General features: G+C 39.5%; 1 protein-coding gene across 1 annotated transcript; it reads right to left on the reverse strand.

Moving 5' to 3' along the window:
* Positions 1 to 21288: 21288 nt before the first annotated feature.
* On the reverse strand, positions 21289 to 22352 carry GPR33 (G protein-coupled receptor 33). The gene has a single exon (XM_036737100.1). It carries the CDS (start codon positions 22350 to 22352, stop codon positions 21327 to 21329), a length of 1026 nt encoding a protein of 341 aa, XP_036592995.1. The 3' UTR covers positions 21289 to 21326.
* Positions 22353 to 26032: the final 3680 nt, after the last annotated feature.

Genomic DNA, 26032 nt, shown 5'->3' on the forward strand with positions numbered 1-26032 from the left:
TTCCCACGCCTGGCTTGGATTCTAAGAGGCTGTGAAATTATAATCAGAAACTTGCTTATTCCCCTTGCATAAATAAATAAACAGAGAAGAGATTCAACACACAGTAAAGAGTATGGAATTGGAAATAAAAGCTATAAATCTCACCCCTTTTCTTCCTGAAATCAGTAAACACTGTATCTGTCCTCTATGAAGAATGCTAAAAATCATTTTAACTTCTTGGTTATAAAAAAATGGAGATGTGCAGTTTAAATCCACATCTTGCAACCAGTTCAGCAGAAAATAACCTCAATTTAAAATTTTCTTATGTTAGAAGCTTATCAGAATACAGATAATTACTTTGACCTGCTATTTACGTCAAGGATGTGTGATTTCATCACTCTGAGTATTACTCCCTTTCCAGAGGCAGATTGCAGCCCCTTCCTGCTATAGCTTTCCTGAGTTGCTGTGACTGAAAAACAAAGCTAACCCTCAAAACTTTGACCCAATAGCCCATCTTCTGATTATGGACCTTTTCAAAACTTAGTTAGGCTGGTCCTCAGAAATCATACAGTCTCAGGTCTCAAGGTCTTTCCCCCTTGATAATATATGCCAGAATTAAAAAAAAAACCCCATCAAGGTAATCTTTACTACAATGAGGTATAGTAGTAGCTAGGTGGTGCAGTGGATGGAGCACCAGCTCTTGAGTCAGGAGGACCTGAGTTCAAATTTGGCCTTAGACACTTATCAGCTGTGGAACCCTGGGTAAGTCATTTAAACTTGTTTGCCTCAGTTTCCTTGTCTGTAAAATGAGCTGCAGAAGGAAATGGCAAACCCCTCCAGTATCTTTGCCAAGAAAACCCCAGATGGAGTCATGGAGAGTTGGAAACAACTCAAGTAGGATTTTAATCAATGTTATTCACATATAGAAGAGTTCTTCATGACGCGCACAACTATATTGCTAAATAGATAAGTGTTAAATGTAATGATATATTTCTGATAAGTACGTAAAATGAAATCATGGTTTATTTTCTATAATAACTTATTCCATGAAAATATACTTTAGTAGAGCATTTATACTAGTTGGATATTCTTTGACCTTATTGAGATGGGTACTCCCTTTACCAGTATTGCTCACAGCTTCATCCTGTGTGATTTTGTCCATGGTTTTCTATATGTCTTTCACAAAGGACCTACCTAACACGATGGAGGTCATCTTCTGCTTTTTGCTTTTTTTGTTTTTAACATTTCATAGAGAGTAGTGTAGAAAGTATACTATCTGCTGTTCTTAACTCTTACAAGATGTAGTCAGTTCTACTACAATGCATGTTTTGAAAATGTGAATTTGTTCCAATAAAACTGATATATAAAGGAACATTTTGAGCATAAATCTAATTTCAAGTTTGCTTCTTTGAGATTTCTTCCTCAATAAGACAGAAAACTGCATCACTTCACAGTAATTGCAAGCTGTAACCCTTCCAATACCCAAACCACTTCCACAAGCACACCTTGGGTCTTTGGCAAGGTAAAGTTCCATATTTATTGTCTGTCTTCTGGTGTGGTAGGAACTGTTGGCAAAGAAGGGATGGTCTGAACCACCCCCATTCCCTTCTGCCTTGGTCTTGTTGCTGGGTAGCAGAGCAACAGCCTGAGGCTACTATTTTTTTGTAATGTTTATTTCTTAACCATTAACTGTGCTACTGTTTTTATTAGGATCCTATCTATATTTTTATGTGTCACTGACAAAGTTTTTTTTAGCATTGTGCCCCTAAATCCCTCTGTCCCATAAGGTCCATGGTTTTTATTGTAAAATTTTTGCATAGTGGGGTGCTTTTGGAGAACACATGTGACTTCTCCTAGCAGAATTGACTGCAAGTGAGCCCAAGTGATAACCTGGAACATCCTAGCCAGAGCTTACTCCAAGGGAAGGTCATCTTTCCCTCTCTTCTTACCTCTCCTTCACTGTCTCCCCTATCTCATTCCATCTCCAACCTTCCTGCCAATATTCCTTTCTCTATTTCTTCCCTGGCTGGACATTGATTTCTCAATCCTATCCTAGCTAGAGGGAACCCAGAATCCCTGCTGCACATTAACCCTTAAGCCTTCCTTCTCAGTAGTGATGTACCAGTCTCCTAAAGGCTTTCTGTCCTCCAGAGCAGATACTAAAATGTACCCTAACCATTCCTCAGCCTCGCCAGTGTCCTGCCATTGAATCTTTAGAACCTCTAGGCTTTTCCAACTGCCCCATAGCTAAACATTGCTATATTTCATAGATTCCCAAAGTGGGTGATACCACCCTTTGGCGGTGCTGGGATGATCCCAGGGGGCTTTAATAGCCTCAGGTGCAACTGAGGGGCATTGAATAAAAATAAGGGGGTGGTGGAAACATAAGGAAAGAAGAGAAGATAAGAAAATTTAGAAAAACCATTCATACATGTTTTATCTATTGTGTAACATTATTTTCCAAATAAATACACAAAATGCAAGTTGTAACCCATCAGTAGTCAAGTCTGCTGACAGGTCTTAACAGGCAAGTGTTGGCAGGCAAACTTGTTGCACATTGTCAGGAAGTCCAGCATGTACTGGCAGGAATATGTGCATATAATGACTTGTTTACAATATAATAATACATGGATACATGATGTAATATTGCATCATCAAAATTTTAATGCAAGAAAAAACAAATTTGCAATATTAAATTTAAGATGTCATTTTAAAAAAAATTATATCTTTTTGAAATGATGCAAATTTCAAAAGAAAACTATTAAAGGATTAAAGAAAGTAGATTTCCAGGGGGACTGCAAGTAATTTTTTTTTTTAAAAAAGGGGGCAGTAGGCCAAATAAGTTTGGGAACCCCTGCCGTATTTTTCTCATCTACTTAAGAACGTGAACTCTCTGAGAATAGGGACTATATCCTTTTTTAATTTGTATCTCCAGGACTTAGTAAAGTGCTTAGAATGTAATAAACACGCAATAAGTGCTTTTTTATTCATTCATTCATTCAGCCATCTTGCTTTTTGGTCGTATAAGCCTATCCATGATAATGCCTTCTATCTCATGAAAGTAACTATTACTAATACATTGTACCCTGAGAGGCAGCATGGAATGGAGTTAGAAAGACCTAGGTTCAAGTCCTGTCTCTGGCACATTCTGACTGTTGAATGGGCAAGCCACTTAACTATTCAGCTCCCTAAGCAGTTTTCTAATACTTCCAATAGAAGAGTTGCTGGTCTATGTCTGTGAATGGTATTTCTAGCAATGAGGCCACACATCTTTAGCAGCCAAAATGGATTTTATTCACCAGTAGGAGTAGTGTCACCTGATCTGGGTTTTGTTCTACCGTGTCAAAAATATGTTTAAGTCAATAAGCAGTAACACTAAAAGATCTCGCTCTCCTAAATGTCTTAGTGAGTTGTGCGATTATGTACAAAGTTGTTTATAAAACCTGCCTCTTTCCTTCTCATATTTTCATCAGTGATACATGCATAGACCGTTCTCATATAGATTTTGTACAAATGAGAAATGAATCACAGTAACTGTAACAGTAATTATTGATTTCATCTTGGTCACTTTTTTGGTAGTAATCTTTTCTTTTGGAATTTTTTCTTTTTTGAGATATCTTGAATATTGATTACTAAGTATGTTCAAAAATTATATTGCCTCTAGAAATTTCTTATAGCACATTTAGGACTGAAGTGCAAATGTTCCAATGTATTGATGAGATTAGGTCCCTCTAGCAGTGCTACCACACCTGTCCCATCTCATATCTATTTACTATCCTTCTAGTTACATTTATGGATGTTCTCAAGATGATATGGCCTAGTTGTAGCTATCTCACATCAAGTTTTTTGCAGGCTCAATTTGCCTTCCTCTGAATTTCACTGTTTTGTGATTCCTCACTTGTGACGTTTCATCACCATCCTCTGTAAAGTTTTATAGTTGTGTTTGTACTCTAAATTGTTCTTGTCTTTGTCTACCATATTCCTCCACTTAGCACACAGGTCGAGGCTTTGGTTTAGTAGCTGAAAGTGTGATTTCTGAGCTCTTACGGGCCTCTCACTCTGGTGACTTTTATGTCAGTTAAAGTTCTACAAGAATTGGTGATAAGTAGCATCCATGTCTTCCATACCTTTCCTTTTTTCGGAGTCAGGTTCCATAAATAGAGAATAGAGGTTGACATTCTGTCATTGTTTGGGTCTCTTATCTTTATCCTTTCTTCTGATTTAATGTTAATTTAGCTTCATGATGCTATTCGATTCTACTTGGAGAGCAAGAGTTCTTAGGGTTTTTTTTGTTGTTGTGTGTATGTCATAACCCTATTTGGCGCTCTGCTGAGGCCTACGGGCCCCTTTGCATTTGTGTATTTAAACCCATAAATTAAAACACGTGGGCTCACAAAGAAAAACTAATGCGTTGAAATATAGTTATCAGAGTATTTTTTAAAAAGTCCCCAGACTCTGGGTTGAGTATTCTTCCTATAGAATTTCTCTAGTGCAGATAGATCATAGCACTTAAAACTCAAAGAATACTAAGTTTGAAATCTGTTCCAATAACTTAATTTTACAGATGAGAAAATATGTCCGGAGAAATTTAACTTACCTTTGGTCTCAGGTAATAATGAGCAAGATTTGAACAGAAGAAATCTATATACCACATCTAGTGCTATTCCCACTGTACCGCTCCCTCCCTCTAAGATGTGAGCTTTCTACAAGATTTTGTCTCAGTTCACAATGCTATAGTAACTCTGCAAAACATAGAACTTCTTGCACATGTGTGTGATTTTGAGGGTATCCATTTGTGCCAACTTTATGCAGAGTCCCTAGATAACTGTCTCAAGGGCTTTTATATTTAATCTCTGCAGCTATCCACTCTCATTTGTAGTTACTTCAAAAGTATGGAAAACTTACTGTCTATGAAGTTCTTTAAGGTCCATTGGGGAATAGTGACCTAGCCGAACCAATTGCAGTCTTCCTGAATGCATTATAGCATGTGTCATTGCTGTGTGTGCTCTAAACAGAAGCTGTCTTAATAAAATTATTGTCTTACAGAATGTCCCTCCGACAGGGTTCCCATAGAATGGCAAATTGTCTAGCCACGTGATACTAAGTAGCATAAAAAACTGAATGTGTTGCCCATCGTATTAATATAGATGCTAGAACACCTAAATTCTTGTGGATAGATAGTAAATTTGGGCAGAACTACTGCTATGAATACTTTAAATTTAGTTTTTAGCTTAGCCTGGAGTTGATGCTGCTGATGCCAAACTTGGGGTAAGTAAAGCAGTGAGATTATGTCTAATCCTCCCTGTTTTGGTGATAACAGTTAACTGATACATACGTGGCCTTGTAGGGAAACAAACTTCCAAGAGGTAGCATCATGTGATGCTTTAGGGTTTGCAAAATGCTTTACAAATAGTATCTCATTCTATTCTCACAATTCAGGGAGGTAGCTGATCTCGTTCCCATTTTATGGGTTGAAGCAGATAGAGGTTAAGTAAGTAAATCTGACTGCATATTTGAGCTCGGGGTTTTCTGACTCTGGCACTTTATCCACTGAATCACCTGGGGGCTCATTTGAAACCCATGCAGAAGGAAAGTTACACTGTGATAAGAATAAAGATGGCAACTCTGTTGGGCATTTTAGTACTGCTGTTGGTATATCAGGCTCTCTAATTCATACTAGTGAAGACTATAAAATGCTTCACTGAGATCCAAATAGCACAGTAAAAAATATAATATTCTTTCTTGCCTGAGTTGCTAAACGTCTTAATTATTGGCGCATTATGAATTTTTACTTTTAAAATGATTTGTGTCATTGGTTTTATAGTTATTAAAATAAAATTCTAGTCAGGAAAAGCTATATGAAGAAATTAGCAAATTACTGTAACTACTGTGTGTGTATTCAAATTGAAAATAATTTGGGAAAGGAGACCATCTGCTTATTACAAGACAGAGCTATGCAGAGATTATGCTTTTTTCGATGGACCTGTCCAGAGGATTGTGACACAGGCTGAAACTGAGTGTGATGCATGATACAAAGTAAATCACCCCTGATGTAGGGGAATAGGGGAAAGGGGAGTTGTAATTAAGACATTACTGTGCAGATGGTGTTCAGAAACACATTTTGAATCAAGACCTGGGTGAATGTGTAATGGAGCTGAAAACCAGAAATTGAAGGTGGTTTCTGAAGCGGTTACATGAGTAAAGGAGAAGATAGCTGAGTAATAACACAAGAAACCCTCACAACTACCCAGAGTGTTAATTATTCTCTAGTCTATAAGAGAGGGATTAATTAATCAACAAGTATTTATTTAATGTCTACCACCAGGCTCTATGTTAAGTTCTGGGGATTCAAAGAAAAAACAAAGTCTCTGCCCTCAAGGGGTTAGAGAGTCTCTCTCTCTCTCTCTCTCTCTCTCTCTCTCTCTCTCTCTCTCTCTCTCTCTCTCTCTCTCTATGTCTGTCTCTGTCTCTCTCTCTGTCTCTGTCTCTCTTTGTCTCTGTCTCTGTCTCTCTGTGTCTCTGCCTGTCTCTCTCTCTCTGTCTCTCTGCCTGTCCCTCTCTCTGTCTCTGTCTCTCTCTGTCTCTCTCTGTCTCTGTCTCTCTGTCTCCCTCTGTCTCCGTCTCTCTGTATCTGTATGTGTGTGTATGTGGATCTCAAAACATACAGAATAGATACAGAATAGATGGAAGCTAACCTTAGAGGGGCTGGTGCCAGCACCTGAGTGCATTCTATTAATTAATCTAATACCATTAGATTGTAAACCACAGCATTAGATGGAAAGCTCCTTGAGGGCAGAGACTGCCTTTGGCCTCTTTTTGCATCCTAATGACACCTTAGCACAGTGCCTGACACATTTGTTGTTGTTGGGTCATGTCCCCATTTGGGCTTTTCCTGGCCAAGATACTGGAGTGGTTTTCCATTTCCTTCTCCAGCTCATTTTACAGAGGAGGAAGCTGAGGCACATGGGGTTAAGTGACTTGCCCAGGGTCCCACAGCTAGTAAATGTCTGAGGCTGGATTTGAACTAGAAAAGATGAATCTTCCAGACTCCAGGCCTGGTATTCTATCCACTGGGCCACCTAGTGCTTGACACCTGGTCGATGCTTAATAAATGTTGATTGATCCATTTCCTTGTGCTGGTCTATGCTAGAACTATTATCCCAGACCTGCACAGCTTGTAAATTTCGTTGGACTGCCGGTGGGTCAGACTAGAGACAGACCAAAGATGGCCGATTGCTGTGGGTCATGTGACAGCTGCCCCAAATCCCTTGACAGGCATCTTGTTATGAAGTCCTGTATTATCTCAACTTACTATCCCAACTATTATCTACTCACATTGAGGAGTTGGGTCCCTAGAACATGGCTACCACATGCCGTCAGGGCTCTAGGGGTAGCTCTGGGGTGAGGATTAGGTTTCTTCACAAGTGCCTGTTGGTATACTCCACCCCACCCCCCATCCAGCAAGATTATCAATTGATAGGCTTTAGTCAGCTAGGCCATTAGCTTTTAGAAAGAAGTATTTACTAAGGTGATACCATTTGAACAGCTGTTATAAAAACAAATCCTTAAAAGTCTGTGACACACTGTCCCACAAATACACAAAATTTAGGAGAGAATGGGCTTGAGTTTAGAACACATGTGGCAAAGGAGGGTAATTCATAGTTCCTGGAAATCCTTTTGCTAGTATCCTCAAGATGCCTTAGGTATAGTGTGGCTAGTTTCTGTCCTATATATGGAGTCTTGAATTTGCTTTCCTTATTACATCCAATCTATTCTTGGCTTGCAATGCAAACACTGCCACTGCTGCTGTTCTGGGGAATAATACAGGGATGGCATGCTGGGAGTTTCAGTCAATCCTTTGAAGTTTTCAGGGACCTCCAGACAAAGTTGGGAGGAATTGGACCAAAGTTGAGGCTGAGGTTCTCTTCTTCTACCCCCAACCCCACCCCTAAGCAACAAGCCCAGAGGCTTGGGCAGAGCTACACCTTCCTGGCCTGCCACTGGCTCAGAAGTCTCTCATTTTAACTAGGCCGGTCAGTCAATAAACATTTACTACACACCAGCTCCATATGAGGCACTGTGCTAGGCATACAAAGACAGGTAAAGACAGTCCAGTCCCTTCTCTTGAGGAGCTCATGATCTAATGAGGGAGACAAACAACATGCAAATAATTATGTACAAACAAGCTATATTGAGGATGAGTTGGAAATGATCAACAGAGGGAAGGCGTTAGAATTAAGAGGGATCAGGAAGGGCTTCCTGTCCAAGTGGGTTTTTAGCTGGGGTTTGAAGGAAGCCAAGAGGTGGAGACAAAGAGGGAGAGAATTTTATATAGACATAACCACATCTCTCAGACGATCTCAACAGACTTCATATCGTATCTAGGGAAGTGTCTAGGCCTTATTCATACTTAATGAACAATGGAGTTATGTTTTTACCTGATGAGTGTATTTGGTAAATAGCTGGGGAAGGGGTAATCTGACCCCAGCCTTCCACTGATACATATGGATTGAAGCCATTCTGGGCTGTTGAATGCAGAACAGAGTGCCCAAAAATAAGAATTTATAGGTGCTGATGGAGTATGACTTAAATTTGTGAGAAGTTTGGGCTTTTGGGTTTTTTTTGTGTATATATGCTTGTACACAGTGAATCAATGTTTTAGATGTGCCCATGGGGGTATTTGTTTGGGTGTGGACCTCTTGAGACAGCTGAGGGGCATTGGCCTGTGGCTGTGGAGAGTTGGAGGGTTTCTAGAATGTGGGGAGGGTGGACAGTAGTTGGTATGGGTCCCACTGATATGGGTTCCCTCAGCCTGTACCATTTCACTTGGGCTATGTGGCTACATAAGAAAAGGGTAAATCAGAGTGGTTCCAGAGTTAGACATTTCCTGCTTGTTTAGCTGGCAAGAGGGACTGGAAATCCAGGGTAACTCCCTATGGTGTTATATCAGCATTGGGGAATGTGATGATATCATCTGGACAGATGTTATATATTTGGTGTCGTAGTTCTGGGTCTTTAGCAATATAAATGGGAAATTAGAGGCCCCCAAATTTTGAGGAGTAGAGAAGCCAGCAGCTCATGGATTTAGATTGGAGTGGTAAGGTTGGATGTGATTGAGAGTGAAAGTGAGTAGGTCTTTTTCATTTGTATTAATGAACATGATAGGAGACATTCTTAAAACTAAGAATGATTTTCCAATAAGGTCTTATTCTCATTCTTCATTGTGGATTGAAAGTGACATTAAGTTATTGAACCAGCACAGTGTCAGCTAAAAAGGTTTGAAGAGTGAGCCCACCGATGGACTCTCTGTTTGTAATCTAAGATCAAGACAACTAAATTTGGAGAGCCTCATGACCAGGGGGTTGACTACCAAGTGATGACTACTTTCATCCATAACAAAATTCATGAAACCATCTACTAGGGCTCAGAGGGGTTATGATCTTCATTGGTGAAAGAATACCCACACAGAGTGAGTGATAAATACTTGAAGTAATGATTCATGATATTGGTCCAGAGTTTTCTTTTTTGAGCTTTATGTTTATCAAGTTTGAGTGTCAAAATGACATTTGTCTCATGGAAAGAAATGTATAACATACTGTCTTTTTCTGTATTTAGAAATACTCTGTGAGATTAATGATTGTTTGTTCTTTGAAATAATTTATGAATCTGCTGGGCCTGGTGCTTTTTAATATGACAGATTATGATTGATATACTTGATCTTTTCCCTGAGATTTATCTATTTAAGTTGTTTCCTTTTTTCTGTTTGTTTGGGCATCTTATATTTTTAAAGTATTTATCTTATAAACTTTCACATTTATTAGCATAAAATTATATATAGTAATCTCTGACAATTTCCTTAAATTCTTTTTTATTTGTGGTATTTTCCTTTATCGTTTTTTGTTTTGATTGTCTGAGTTGTAGTTTTCCTTTTCTTGATTAAATTTACTAGTTGTTTAGCAATTTTATCATTCCTTTCCAAAAATAGTTCTTTAAAGGATAAGTTCTATTTTTCTTCTAGTTTCTTCTTTTTTCATTGCTGCTCTAATTTTTATGATCTCTACCCTATCTGCTTCCTTTTTGTGTATTATGAATTTTCTATTTTTTAAAAATAAAGATTCAGCTCATTGAGTTCCTCTTATTTATATTTTGGATATGGTCATTTGATGTGATGAATTTGTTTCTGAATACTGCTTTGCTTGCATATGACAAATTTTGACATGTGTTTGGTTTGCTGTTATCTTTGAACATATTTGTTATTGCGCTTATCTTTTTTCTTCAATCCAATAATCGTCCAATAAATCATTTAAAAATTTCTACACAGGCCTATACCATTTGTTTATGCTATCCTTATTTACATCTAATGTAATTGCATCATGGTCTAAAAAAGCCCTTTTTATAATTTATGCCCCTTTAAATCTGCATGTCTTCTCTATGACAAAGCATTCTTCTCATTTTCTTGTTTGACCATGTTTTCTTTATGATCCATTCCTACATATGCTCTAAGTGTACTTGAAAATAGCAAGGGGAGCTCCAAGGAAGTCCTAATACTTGACTGGTGGACCGTGATGGGCCATTCGGACAATGGAATGAATCTGGCTGAGTTAACTTGAGGAGTCCTTAGTGCTTATCTTTGTTGACCCTCCTTCTGCTGCTGTGTATTGGTAAGTTTCTTTTTGTTAACTATTGAATATAATTTAGTTCAATTCAATAAACATGTCATTTGAGCCTCATGACAACCCAGGGAAGTAGGGGCTATTATTAACCCCATTTTCAGTTGAGGAAACTGAGGCAGACAGGGTCAGTGAATTCTGTGGCTAAGCTAGATTTGAACTCTGTCCCATCCAGACTGCAGGACTTGTACTCTATCGACTGTGTCACCTAGCTGCCTCCTCTATATGCATCCATAGTCCCTCACCTCTGCAATGGAGAGAGTTATAGCATTCTTTTAAGGGCTTCGCTCAACTTCCTCATTTTTTAGTTGAAATTGGTTTCTTTCATATATTTCAAATCAGCAAGCTCAATTCCTAGTTTCATTTTTTCCCCACTGAGCTTCTGCTGTGTACAGAGCACTATAGGGAAATGGCAAAGAAATATGATAATAGACCTACTCCTTACCCTTGAAGAACTTATAATATAATAGCAGAGATAGGGCAAACACACATGGATAAGACCTGAAGTTATATTCAGAGTAAAATGTTACAAAAATATAAACTTAATACAACTATACAGAACTAGGACCTAAGGACACCTACCATAGAATCTATTTTGTTTTTGCTCTCTATTTTTCCTTGTCTCTTTTGCCTTAAGCAATGCTATGGAGAGAGATTGTCCTGTTCAACTTGCCCCCATCCTAGGAGTGGGACCCTGTGCTGGGGTTGAAGGAACATGTCAGGAAGGAGACCTGTGTTATGGGGTAACTAGAAATCTTCCAAAATACTGAGGTGTACCGGAAGATTAAAAGCATAGGATTATGAGTTTGGAGCCAGAAGGCATCTCATAGTTGATCCAGTCTCCTTCTTTTATAGATTAGGAACTGAGAGCCCAAAGAGAACTTCCCCAAGGTTCCAAGGGTAGTACAGGGACAGGATTTAAACCCAGGTCCTCTTCACTTTAGAACCCATGTAGTTTCCATTATTCTATGCTGCCTTCTTGATACCATAGACCTAAGATTGGTTGATTTTTGGCAGGTTGAGGGAGGGTTAGGAGTTTGTTGGTAGCATGGAGGTCTGCCATGATAGGGATCAAGAGATGTGGGGTGAACATATCCAAGAGTTTAAAAATATCCGGAGGCAAAGGACACATTAGTGTATATACTAGAGAAGATGTTGACAGCAGAAAAACAACAGGGCCTAGGGATGCAGGCGCAAAATAAGAATTAGCAAAACCAGTAATGAGGTAGTACGGGGGGAAGGTAACAACAATTCAAAGAACTTACTGCAATTTGTTATGTTTAGTATTGCTACAAACAGGGAAGCAAGGGAGCAGGGCTATGAGACCATGGAAGCAGCTGCTGCTGCTTCCCCTACAGCGGCATCAGTATCTCCGCAATTCCTGGGCTTCTTATGAGTATTATATAAGGAAGGAGATCCTCAGCTGCTGGTGGCTCTCACCCTGTATCAGAAGAATAGACATTAGGGACTTAAGAGAAACCATGTGATACTTGATTGTGGCAGAGCAGTATAGTTCTGCAGTCTTTTTATTCCTCCCGATCGTCTATATTTTATGTTCCCTGTGTTGTGTGCGCATTCCTGGCAAAGACCTAGTGCATTGAGCAGAACTCATAACTGAGACCTTTGTTGGGGACAGGAACTCTGGGATGCTTTTGAGAAGGGTAAGTGTAAGAGGTACAAAGGAAGCTATCTTTGTGGGATCTGGTAATTTCTAATTTGATTCTGTCCAACAAATAGTTATTAAAAGCCTGTTTTGTGTAAGGCATGGTGCTTTGTGGTGAAGTTACAAGACAAAACAAAAAACATTCCCTATCTGTGAAGAGGCCACATTCTATTGAAGGTGCGGGTGGGGGTGGGTATAACATATGGACAGATGATAGTGTCAGGAGGAGGAGGAGACAGTATTAATGAGAAGGTTACCAGGAAAATCTTCCTATAGACAATGGTACCTGAGCTGAGACTTGAAAGAAGCAAGGGATTCTAAAACGTGGAGAGGAGGAAGTACATGTTGAGAAGAGCAGGGGAGCACCCATGCGGAGACACAGAGCTATGGGATAGGATGCTAAATATAGAGAACAGCGAGCAATTAGACTAGTTTGGGTGGAATGTGGAAGACTGGAGATGGGATAATGGGTTATCACCGAACAAAAGCGAGTTGGAACCAAATTGTCTAAGGCTTTCTGGATCTAAAAGGGGACTTTGTATTATACTCTAGAGGCAATAGGGAGCCACTGAACATTCTAGAACAGGAAATTGACAACTAGGTGGTACAGTAGATGGAGTGCCGGGCCTGCAGGCAGGAAGACCCATCTTCCTGAGTTCAAATCTGGCCTCAGACACTCACTAGCTGTGGGCAAGTTACTTAACACTGTTTGCCTCAGTTTCCTCATCTGTAAAATGAGGTAGAAAAGGAAGTGGCAAACTACTCCAATATCTCTGCCAAGAAAACCCCAATTGGGGTCAGGAAGAGTCAGACACGACTGAAAATGGCGGACTGACATGAACAACAAGTGCTTTAGAAAGATGATTTTGGCAGCTGCCTGGAGGACAGATTGGCGAGAGATGAGACATGTAGTCCAATGAGGATGCTATTGCAACAGTCTAGTTCAGCGATGATGAGGGCCTGAATCTGGGTCGTGGTTGGGTGAGTTGTTGTTGTCTGTCCTTCATTTTTGAAGAGGGTCACAGGTCATCACAGGACACCTCAGGTGGTGTCTCGGCTCCTGCACGCATTGGATTCAAGTGAGGCAGAATTGCACAACATCATCAGCCTCACCTTCTCTTTCGGGGTCATCGAAGTCCAGTAGCAAGACAAGAGTCAGGATGACCGGTGATGGCCCGGGATGCAGTGGATGACCTTGGCATCTTCGATGTCTGACCAAGCTCTAAGTGTAAGCAGAAAGCATTACAAGAAGTCGTACTCAATGCAAGTTTCTTCTGCCTAGGAAGAACCCCCAAATGAGAATGGCCCTTGAAGTTTCATTGGGCAACAAGTCGTAATAACAGCAGTGACGACAATACCAGCCTCCCCTCTACGTGCAGACGTCCGTCCGTCAGTATCTTCCCAAATCAGGAGGAGCATCGTGACTGTGGCGGTAAAGCAGCTGCTGAGGAAAGTGCCACCTAAGACATAGGCAGACGAGACACCGACAGATAGCCGTAGTGCACGAAATCACACGACCGAGGCGTTAGAGAATTAGAAACCCGAAGGTTACATGGGGTTTGAAGGATCAAAGAAGACCTGGTGACTAATTGGACTGGTAGTGAGAGACGAGTAAAAGAGGCGTCTCAAAGCTGCGGTCTTGGGTGCTGAGGGAAATCGTGGTGCCGAGAATACAACCTCGGAAGTCAGGAAGAGAAATAGGGTTTGGGGGAAAGATTTTGAGGTTCAGGTTGGAATATTTTGAGCTTCATAGATGAACAGATTTGGTAGAAATTTGGAAATGTAAACCTGACACTTGGGTAAGAGGTCAAAGCGACACACAGATTTGGTAATCATCTGTATGACTAGTTGTGTATAGAGTGTGGGGCAGGTGTTCTGGCACACTCTTAGGAACAGCCGCGTCGAGCCTCCCCTTTAGGTTATAGATAGATGGATAGAGTGGGGAGGGGGGCAGAACCTTAGGGAGCTGTCCCGTTGGCCCTTCCTTTTTCTCTAGGGCAAGGCTTCTTAAGCTTTTCCCACTCAGGACCCCTTTTTGCCTGAGAAATTTTTATGTGACCCCGGGTATATAGGTATATAAAATAGGTATACAAATCAAACATTTACTGATAACAAATCATAAAGAAATTTATTTAAAAACAATTCTTTGGCATACACATAATTTTACCATTTGGCTCTCCGCAGCCAAAACTTATTACAAATTAAGCAAAGAGGTTTTTCCACACCATCATCATCATTGGAAGTAAATCCATATTGCAAAAATGATTTGACCTATTTTATTTTTCTTGTCATTTTAGGTGTACTACAACCTGGTAGCAAAGACTCTGTTGCATTGTCATCAATATTTTTACCTCTTCTGTCTAAGTTTAGCCATTTATCCATAACCAAAAAAGATTTTTGTCTTATAAATATTGCTAATAATTTCTCAAGTAAATACTAGCTTTAGCTTATGAAATTACATTTGTGCTTAATTTAAAAAATTGATGTTCACACTTACATACACATACAGTGGTGATGGTTGAGAAATATTATTAATGGGCATTTGTCTTTATTGCTGTAATTAAACATTTATGTTTCTGTAAAAGAAGGAAATAACAGCAATTTAAAAAAGCAAACCTTCTAACACAATGCAATCCAAAGGTATATGAATTTGATACTTACGTGCTGAGGAACGATGGTAGGAAAATATTAAAAGTCTTTATTTTCTGTAATTAAACTATTACGTTTCTATAAGAGCAGAAAACTTTGTATGTACAGTAAAAACACCGCAATTATAATACACAGTAGTCTAGAATCTGAGCCGAGGTGTTTCTGGCAGCGTTTGTTGGCCTTGCACATCTTGATGATATGCACAGTGCAAAGTGTGCGTGTTGTGTGTTCAGAACCAAGACTACTGTGAAATTGCATGATGCAGCATGGGCAAATGCTGCCAGAAACACCTTGGATTCATTACGCATTTGCTTTTTAATTAATTTTTGGTCCTTGCATGTTCAGAAACCTTTTACTGTTGCCAGATTTTTGGCGACCCTATATGGGGTCATGACCCACAGTTTAAGAAGCTTTGCTCTAGGATATGCAGAGAGTAGGGTCAGTTGTGCTGGGCAGTGATGCTGCCACATTCTAGGCAGGGCCAGTGGCTGTGATGGCATACATGGCCCATGATTTATGGCATGCTTTTGTGTTCAAATGGAAGAGATGGCTAAATCCACTAGAGTGTATGAAATCAGCAAGAGAGGAGAAAGGGTTACACACGAAACATGGGAGAACATCTATGTTGTGGGGTATAGGGAAAAAGAAGAGAACTAAGGGAGGTACTGAAGAAGAGGTCTAAGTGGTAGGAAAACCAGAAGAGAACAGTGCCAGAAAAGCCAAGAGAGGAGAGCATATCCGCTTCAATATTGCCAACATGAGGCCATCTTAGCTTCTGTTTCTTGACTTTGCCTCTTTGACTGAAACAACATGTTTTTCTCTTTTTTAATTTTTCTTTTAAAAAATTTAATTTTGGGGGCAGCTAGGTGGCACATTGAGTAAAGCATCAGCCCTGGAGTCAGGAGGACCTGAGTTCAAATGTGACCTCAGACATTTGACACACTTACTAGCTGTGTGACCTTGGGCAAGTCACTTAACCCCAATAGCCCTGCCTTCCCCCCTCCAAAAAAAAATTAATTTTTTTCCCAATTACATGTAAAAGGGATTGATAAAATTCATTTAAAAAATTTTGAGTTCCCAATTCTCTCCCTCCCTGCGTCACCTTCCCTCACTCCTCCTTGAGAAGGCAAGCAATTTGATATGTTATACATGTGCAATCATGCAAAATATATTTCCATGTTAGTCCTGTTGGCAAAAGAAAACATAACCTGCCCCCCCGCAAATAAAGAAAAATAAAGAAAGTTTAAAAAAAGTATGCTTCTATCTGCATTAGACTCCATCAGTTCTTTCTCTGGGCATGGATAGCATTTTTCATCGTAAGTCCTTTAGAATTGTCTTGGATTATTGTATTACTGAGAATAGCTAAGTAATTCCCAGTCAATCAGCATGCAGTATTACTGTTATTGTGTACAGTGTTCTGATTCTGCTCATTTCACTTTGCATCAGTTCATGTAAGTCTTTCCAGGTTTTTCTGAAAGCATCCTGCTTGTCATTTCTTATAGCACAATAGTGTTCCATCACAATCCTATACCACAACTTTTTCAGCCATTCACCAATTGATGGGCATCCACTACATTTCCAATTCTTTGCCACCACAATAAGAACTGCTATAAATATTTTTGTACAAATCAGTCCTTTTCCCTTCTTAAAAAATCTGTTTGGGATACAGACCTAGGAGTGATATTGCTGGGTCAAAGGGTATATAAGGTTTTAGCACTTTGGGCATAGATCCAAATTGTTCTCCAGAATGGTTGAATCAGTTCACAGCTCCACCAACAGTGTGCTAATGTCTCAGTTTTCCTGCGTCCCCTCCAATATTTATCATTTTCCTTTTCTGACATGTTAGCCAATTTGATACCTCAAAATGAGGGTGGTACCTCAGAGTAATTTTAATTTGCATTTCTCTAATCAATAGTGTTTTAGAGCATTTTTTCATATGACTATAGATAGCTTTGATTACTTCATCTGAAAACTGCCAGCTCATATCCTTTGACTAGCAATTAGGCAATGACTTGTATTCTTATAAATTTGACTCAGTTCTCTATATTTGAGAAATGAGGCTTTTATCAGAGAAACTTATTATAAAATTTTTTCACAATTATGATTACTGTGTATTTCCCTCCATCCTATTCCCCCATTTATCCTACCTTCTCCTTTCACCCTGTCCATCCTTAAAAGTGTTTTGCTTCCAACTACCACCTCCCCCAATCTTCCTTCCCTTCTGTCAGCCCCTATGTCTTCTCTTACACCCTTCCCCTTCCTACTTTCCTGGATCACAAGAAAGATTTTTGTACCCAACTTAGTGTGTATATTTTTTCCTCTTTGAGCCAATTCCAATGAGAGTAAGGTTCAAGTATCCCCCCTTCAAGTCCCCCAACTTCCCCTCTACTGTAAAAGTTCTTTTGTGCCTCTGTTACGTGAGATAATGTACCCCATTCTACCTCTCCCTTCTCCCTTCTCCCAGTGTATTCCTCTTTCTCACTGCTTAATTTTATTTTTTGGGGTATCATCCCATCATATTCAACTCAGACTTGTGCCCTCTGTCTATGTATACTTCTTCTAACTGCCCTAATAATGAGAAAATTCTTAGGAGTTATAAGTATTGCCTTCCCATGTAGGAATGTAAGTGGTTTAACTTTATTGAATCATTTATGATTTCTTTTTCCTGTTTACCTTTTTATGCTTCTCTTGATTCTTGTATTTGAAAGTCACATTTTTTTTTATTTAGCTTTGGTCTTTTAATCAGGAATGCTTGAAAGTTCTGTATTTCTTTGAATATCCATTTTCCCCCCTGCAGGATTATACTCAGTCTTGTTTGGTGGGTGATTCTTGGTTGTAATTCTACCTCCTTTGCCCTCCGGAATATCCAATTCAAGTCCTCTGACCCTTTAATGTAGAAGCTGCTAAATCTTGTGTGATCCTTATTGTGGCTCAATGATATTTTACTTTTTTTTTTTTTTGGCTGCTTGCAATATTTTCTTCTTGACCAGGATGCTCTGGGATTTAGCTATAATATTCCTGGGAGTTTTCATTTTGGAATCTCTTTCAGGAGGTGAGCAGTAAATTCTTTCAGTTTCCTCTTTTTCTAGAATATCAGGGCAGGTTTTCTTGATAATTTCTTGAAAGATGATTTCTAGGTTCTTTTTTTATTGTGGCTCTCAGGTAGTCCAATAATTCTCACATTATCTCTTCTCCATCTGTTCTCCAAATCAGTTGTTTTTCAGTGAGATATTTCACATTTATTTTTTCCACATCTTTTTCACATATTATTCTCACATCTATTTTTTCATTCTTTTTTGATGTCTCATGAAGTCATTAACTTCCACTTGCCCAATTTTAATTCTTAAGGAATTATTTTCTTCAGCAAGCTTTTTCATCTCCTTTCCCATTTGGTCAATTCTACTTTTAAAGGAGTTCTTTTCTAGATTTTTGTCCCTCTTTTACCATTTGGCCTATTTGGTTTTTAAGGTGTTATTTTCTTCAGTATTTTTTTTCTGTGCCTTCTTTACCAAGCCGTTGACTCTTTTTTCATGATTTTCTTGCATCACTATCATTTCTTTTCCTGATTTTTCTTCTACCTTTCTTATTTCATTTTTCAAATGCTTTTGAAGTTCTTCCAGGACTTCTTTTTGGGCCTGAGACCAATTCATATTTTCCTTTGAGGCTTTGGATCTAACAGTTTTGCCTTTGTTGTCTTCTTCTGAGTTTGTGTTTTGATCTTCCCTCTCATCATAGTAACTTTCTATGGTCAGGTTCTTTTTTGTTTCTTGCTCATTTTCTACCCTATTTCTTGACTTTTAATTTTATTTTAAGTTAGTTTCTGCTCCAGGGGTGCAGGAGGTGCTGTTCCAAGCTTTAGCTTTTTTTTTTGTACCTGTTTTCAGAACTAGTTCTGGAGATCTATAAGTTTTCAGTTTTTCCAAGTGGTATGCTCTAAGGAGAGATATGTTTGCTGCTCTCCTGGCCTGTGCTCTGGTCTTTGAGCAACCACGTGGACTCTTTTCCTCCATAGGACTGTGACTAGGGTCCCTGCTACCCTATGGCTTGTAAGCTCCGGTGTGCTAGTGCTCCTCCTCACTTTGGGACTGTGACTCAGCACATCGACTTGAATCCATGTATAGTCAATGCAACAGAATCTTTTACCTAGTGCCAGCAAAGGGATTCCTGTAAACTCCCAAACAATTGTCTGACCTCATTAACATCTATGGCCTGAGAGCTTTAGAAGACACTGCTGCCAATTTGATTGCCCCCAAGGCTTGCTGCTGGCTTGTTGGGCATTGCCTATGTTGGACTGTTCTCCACTCTTACTCTGGTGTGATAGACCTTTCATGCTGACCTTTTATATTGTCTTGGGCTGGCAAACTGTTTTACTCCATCCTTTTTGGGTTATGCCACCCCAGAATTCATTTTGAGGCATTATTGTAAAGTTGTTTGGAGGGGAATTTAGGATAACCCAGGCAAGTCTGTGCCTTTTCTCTGACATCTTGGCTCCACCTTCTCTCTTTTTTAAAAATTCAATTTTATTTTATTTTCAATTCTAAATTTTTCCCCTCCCATCCTCCCATTCTCTACCCATTGAGGAGGCAAGGTAAGCAAAACCCATTACAAATGTTTATAGTCCAGCAAAATAAATTCCTGTATTAGTTGTGTCTAAAAAAGAAAGAGAAAGAGATGGAGAGAGAGACAGACAGACAGAGAGAGAGAGAGACAGAGACAGAGACAAAGACAGAGGAAGAAAGAAAGGGAAGGGAAAGAAAGAAAAAGAAGAAAAGTAAATATACTTCAATTTGTCCCCTGAGTCCATCAGCTGTCTCTCTCTAGAGGTGGATAGCATGTTTCATCATGAGTCCTTCAGAATTGTGTTTGGTCATTATATAGTACCACTTTTTTATGAGCTTAATCAATATATAGTTAAAGGAGGTTTTAAAAATATGTACATACTCAACATGGAGTTAGGCTAAGTGATTTGTTCTAGCCATACTGAATTTTGCTTTTCTTCTATTTCTCCAGGCCACACATGAGTATGGAGCCAGCTGTAGGTCCAGCCAGGTGCTTGGGCAGCAAGTGCTGTATAGAATAGTTTTGATGCAGTTTAAACTGGGCAGGACAATCTGCAGGAGTAACAGTTCTAGTAGTGAGGGTCCAGAAGCAAAATAAAGTTCCTTGCCACCCCCCTCTTTGACAAAAGGGTCATTTGTCATAAAGTGATAATTGGCATGGGATAAAGTCAAGAGTAGTGCCCATGACCCAGCAGCATCTGGATCCCAAGGACAAAATGGGCAAATGTGGTCTAAGGGCAAACAAGAGTCCAAGCAAAAGAGTGTCTAAATGGGTTGGAATTCATACGAGAAGTACCTTTCCAACTCAACTTGACTAACTTGAATGATTGCCAATGTACTTTAGAGCCCTACAGTCTAGAACAGGCATGCACAACCTGCGGCCTACTTGTGGCACACCAAAGGATTTCAGGCAGCCCACGAAAAATGTAGAGGAAAACATCCTTTGTATGTAGAGGAAATCCTTTGGCTGGCCACAGGTTGTTCAGGCCTGGTCTAGAACTAAGTCTGCCCTCCTCCCTTCCCGCTGTGATCTTTTGAATGTGCTTCATCTTTGTATAGCTTCTTTTATTTATTTATTAAAGTTTCTCCATCTTTGTTTTTTTGTTGTTCTTTTAATAATATTTTATTTTTTCCCAATTGCATGTAAAAACAAATTTTAACATTTTTTTAAAAAAATTGCGAATTTAAAATTCTCTTTTTCCTTCCCTCATCTCCTCCCTCCTTGAGATGGTAAGCAATTTGATATAGGTTATACATGTGCAATCATGTAAAGCACATTTCCATATTAGTAATGTAGTGAAGGAAAACAGGCAAAAAACAGACAAAAAAGAAGTGAAAAATTACAGCTTCTTTTATTGTTAATAATGTTTATGTGGCCATCACCCCCAGTAATATAGTTCAGGTGCTGCCTAGGGAATAGCTGTGAAAGAGAGGACTCCAGTCAATTTCCCCATGGCTAGGATATTCCGAATAAGAATGGCGATCTTTGCCTAGCAGGGACATTTAGGAATCAATATTTCTCTAGTCCTAATGTCAAAGATTACACAAAGGTAGCTCAAATAGGAATCATAGTTGGGTATTTAGTTTATTTACAGTGTCACCTGTTGTTTTTCTTCTAGGGCAGCTGATTAACAAAGCCAGAAATAGTGACCTTAAATTGTGGGAAACTCAGGGCCTCCCCACCCCCCACTCTCCCCCCCCCCAAAAAAAGGAAAGAGAACTGTCTTTGGGGGAAGATATATTTATTTTGGGATGAACAAAAAAGAAGAAGGCCTTTTCTGATATTTTTGCTTGGGGATCCACAATTTAAACTAACTTTATTGTACTTAGGTTTTGGGATTGCTCTAAGGAAGACTCCTCATGTAGAAATGACTCAAACAAAGCAACCATGGAGTCTTTGAAAACCTTCTTGAAGTTCTCCCCAATAAATAGATAAAATGTGGGGGAAAAGAAAGTGTTAAATGAGACAGTAATGGCTGTAAGTATTAGAGTTAGTTTTATGGCTAGTGAGTGAGTCTCATTGATAAGTAAACCCTGGTAAACATGGTAAGGCATCCAACAGACAAAGAAAGAGCTAATAAAAGTCACCATAACCTTAAAGGGTTTGCCAGACTTAATCAGGCCCCTCTGTCTCATCTTCTGGGCTACTCTACTGTAACAAAATATAATGGTGAATAAAGGCAGAAGAAAACCCAGGCAGAGGCGGCTAAAGAATAAGGTCACGTGGACCCCTTTCCTCAATGCCTGGCTCTCCTGGCTTTGCCAGCTATTGAATAAAGCATAGTTGTTTTTGCAGGTCACCACTCCATTGGCGTCTTTTTGGGTCTCCCGGAATACCAGATAAGGGATGCTGAAGACAGCTGCAAAGATCCAAATCCCTAGGAGAGTGAGGGAAGCCTGACGGGTGTGTCGGTGCTGCTGCGACCATACTGGATGCAGAGTAAGAATGTAGCGATCGAGACCGATGGCACACAGGATAAAGACAGAGGCAAACATCCCCAAGGAAAAGGTGCTGTTGAAGACTTTGCATGCGGCAATCCCAAAGCTCCAGTGATTGCCTTGAAGGTAGGAGGTGACCTTAAAAGGCATAGTCAGTGAAGAAATAAGATATGAGAGAATGAGGTGGAAAAATAAGAGAGTATTGACTGTCTTTTTCATCTTGAATCTTAGCACCCATAGATAAAGGCCGTTGGCGGTGATACCAATAATGAATGAGGTGGATGAGAGAAGGGCAATCATCAGGGTAGGTACCGAGAGGGGAGCGGGGAAACTGATGTTTCTTCTTAGTGTGGTCATGTTGATCAAGCAATCATTTGTATTATTCAGATCCATAACTTCTTGTGGCACTGCAGGTACCTGGGGTGAAAGGAAGGAACAAAATGAGAAAAAAGAAACCACATCCAGAATTTTGGGGTTTTTGTCTTAAAACAATATTGCTGAGAAAGGGCCAATTAGTCAATAAGCATTTATAATGCTTAGCATCAATAAGTGTTTCCTATGTACCAGGTACTATGTTAAACACTGAGGATGAACATATACCACTCTGTGTGTGTTACAACCATCATACCCCTCTTCTTCTGTGAAAGTGTGCCCTGGACTTGCGGGGAGAATGTTTTGTCACTACTGTGCTTGCTATGCCTTTGCTAAGAGCCTCGCTCTCTCCCCTAGAGTCATGGACATCCAATGGCGGGACAAAGTCAAGATGACTGTGGTGGTCCGGGATGCCGTGGGGCGGCCTTGGCTTTCTAAATTAAGGTCTTTCCCAGGTCTCAGTTTGTCTGACGCAAGGCCCATTCAATGGCTAAGGGCTAGGTAAGAATTGAGACAAAAGATGGCTTAACTTACCATCGCACAGGTACCAGTTTGGGAAGGGAAGACTGTCAAAGTTTCTGACCAGAACAGAAAACAATTGCTATTTACACCCATTTGAAGATATCAAAATTCTAAACAAAGAGCCACAGAGACTTGTCCTGAGACCTATTATTGGCCATTCAATGAAAGCCAAAGTGGTTTGGGTTTAAAGGCTGGTCAAGTTGTTCTATTTGAAATACAATGGGCTTTTTAAAAAAGCCTGTTTTTTCAGAACTGTATATCAAGAAATCATAAATGGAAACTGCAGAGGGCAAAAAGTAAATTGTTCTGGATTTTGGGGGGAAAAGAGATAATAAAAATAAATAATAAATAAAACCAAATAAATAATCCAAAAAATCTAGACCCCAAACCACAAAATATCTTACAAAATATAAGCAACTAAAATTATGTTCCTTCACATAAAAGGATATGGTGTCCCACACGGATGGAGGGACCACATGTGGCAAGGAAAGAAGAAGGAGTAGAAGGAGAAGGAAGATGAAGAGAAAAAAGGAGGAAGAGAAAGAAGAAATAATTAATAATAATAATGATAGCAATGTTCTCCAATTTCTAGGGTAGTTGCCGGGTTGGGTTCCCACAGGGAAGCTACTGCTGCTCTCAGTTATAGAGATAACTTTCCTGCTGTAGGTCCTGAGTGTCAAATGCAGCAGTCCCTACAGACAGTCATCCAGTAGCCTTGTTACTTTTTTTTTTAACTAGAGGTATTTGCTCAGATAACATGGTAGGGACAGCTAATACAAAATGTTCTTCTAAAAATATGATTCACTCCATCCCACAAATAGACAAAGCATCCACGGGAGGAGTCAACTTAAACTCAGACCATAATGGTAGTAAGGCACATGTGAAAGAAGAAATACATACGACAATAGTTTAACTCACAGCACCTATTCTGGAAGTCCTTCCCGCTGTGTAGAAACCTCACGCAGAACCCTTTGTTGTTCGTCCTTCGTTCTCAAAGAGGACCAATGACATCACGAGGGTGAATTGGAGTTGTATCTAAGTGAGGCTGAGCTTCACACGTCAGTCTCACTCTCTCCTTCAGAGTTATTAAAGTCCAGTGGCAAAATAAAGTCAAGAGATCCAGCGATGGTTCCAGATGGAAGGTAGCCTCAGAGGGAAGGCACTGACAACTAGGGGTTCTGGGAAAGAAACAAATGATAGCATTATATTAAAAGTACAAACAATGATAACATAATAATGAGAGATTATTGCAATATAATTGGCTAAGGTCCGCTACGCTGAGACTAGAATAATTTGGGAAATAGAAAAACAAAATTCTGAATTACTGTCCCGCTGAGGGAATACATTCCAGGAACCTCTCCTAGAGGAAGTGAAAGAAACACGAAAATAGAAGAACATGAAAGTAAAGCTAGTTTTCTCAGTATGTGGGCTGTTTCAGTGAGTTCTGTATCAACGTTTAAGGGAACTAAAATTTTATCATGTGCTGTTATCAAACCAGGCAGCTTTGCTTCTTGACAATCATGTGATATCTACTTTAAGAACTGATTGTATTAGGCTAATGTTATATTGTAATCAGATTAGTATGAATAATATAAATAAATGTTGCTAAGATTGTACACTAATATTTAGTTTTTAATTGTGAGTGGATACAAGGATAGGGTTAGCGCTTTTATCTAACATTAGATTGCCCAGCTGTTTCAACAATCCGGCTAGCAGTGGTTGTGGGGGTATAAGACCAACCCAAACCCACCAACAAGAATGCTACCAGCGCGCTGCCAAAGCACAGGTTCTTTTGATCTGCTTAACTAAGGAAAGCTACGTGAAGGGGTTGACAAGCTTACTTTAATTCAGCATACAAATATCATTGACTTAGTTCAGGGGAAAAGAGCCAGCACCCTGAACTTCAGAGCAAAATACAAATAAATTACAAACCTCAACAGACAGGCCAAATACGGATTCATAGTTACCAACATCTAGGTTCAGCCCGGGAGCTCAGAACAAGGGCTGGCCCAGAGTCATTCACGCCACCACTGCTGTGGGTAAGAGCTCCAAAGAAGAGGAAACCAACCCCTGGTTTTATATCTTTTTCAGGGTCAGGGGTGAGTCACACATGCGACTCCCCCACGTGACCTAGAATCGTCACAAAGAGGCGACTTAAACCCACGTGGTCTAAGAGCCTCTGATGTCTCAAACCTATCACTCAAACTCATGTGTAAACTGGGCCCTCCCTTAGTTAGCCCCACCTGGGGCCCCACTTGGTTACCAAGTCACACCCACATAGGTTTACACCTAATAGGGGTTTGGGCCTGGGGCTTAGCACCTAGTAAGGCTCAGTGAAATACATGGAATTACTTAAAGGAAACAAAAGCCAACTAAGTGCTAAGAGCCCATTTTGCTTACCAACACACCAGCATCTACCTAAAGTACATTGACCAGATATTTACTGACCAGATACTGAGGACCTGAAAGAGGATTAAAATGTCTTCTGAATCTTAAAAGAAGGATGAAATTATGTTTAGCATAGTTTGTTTATTTAATTTAATTCAAATGATTACATTTATATTTATATTTAATTGCATTTCAATTCTTTGAAAATTCATGCACACACATGTACAACATTTCTCTCTTAATAAGAATATTTGATTAGCTTACATAGTCCATTTGATGACTGCCTGTGCTGACTAAAAGGAAGTTTGTAGCAGTATCGTAAATGGGAATCCATGACAATGGGAATCCATTGAAAATGTAGCAGGAAATGTAACACGTATTATCCCAGAGCCAACAAACCGTGTATTTACTTTTTCATCACCCTAAGTAAAATGGAGATGAATGATGTTTTTTCACTGAGCAGAAATATTCTTAGCTTGCATAGAGGGAAAACAAGTGTGTGACCTGTTCACAATCTCGTTGCTAGTAAGTGGAAGTGCTGGGACTTGAACTCAGTTATCTTTGCTCCAAATCCAGCACTCTGTCCATAGTAAACATAACGATCTTGACATTAATATGGCGATTACAAAATACAGCGTGTCTCCAAAATCTTAGTGCAGTTTCAAGATCTAATGGCTTAAAACTGCACTAAGACTTTTGGGACATCCTGTATATACTTATATTCTCAACAAACATAAGATTATATTCCACAATATTTAGAAAACATATTATTGTATTCCAAAAGAGTATCC

The sequence above is a fragment of the Trichosurus vulpecula genome, chromosome 8 (assembly GCF_011100635.1).
Source record: "Trichosurus vulpecula isolate mTriVul1 chromosome 8, mTriVul1.pri, whole genome shotgun sequence".
Taxonomy (NCBI): domain Eukaryota; kingdom Metazoa; phylum Chordata; class Mammalia; order Diprotodontia; family Phalangeridae; genus Trichosurus; species Trichosurus vulpecula.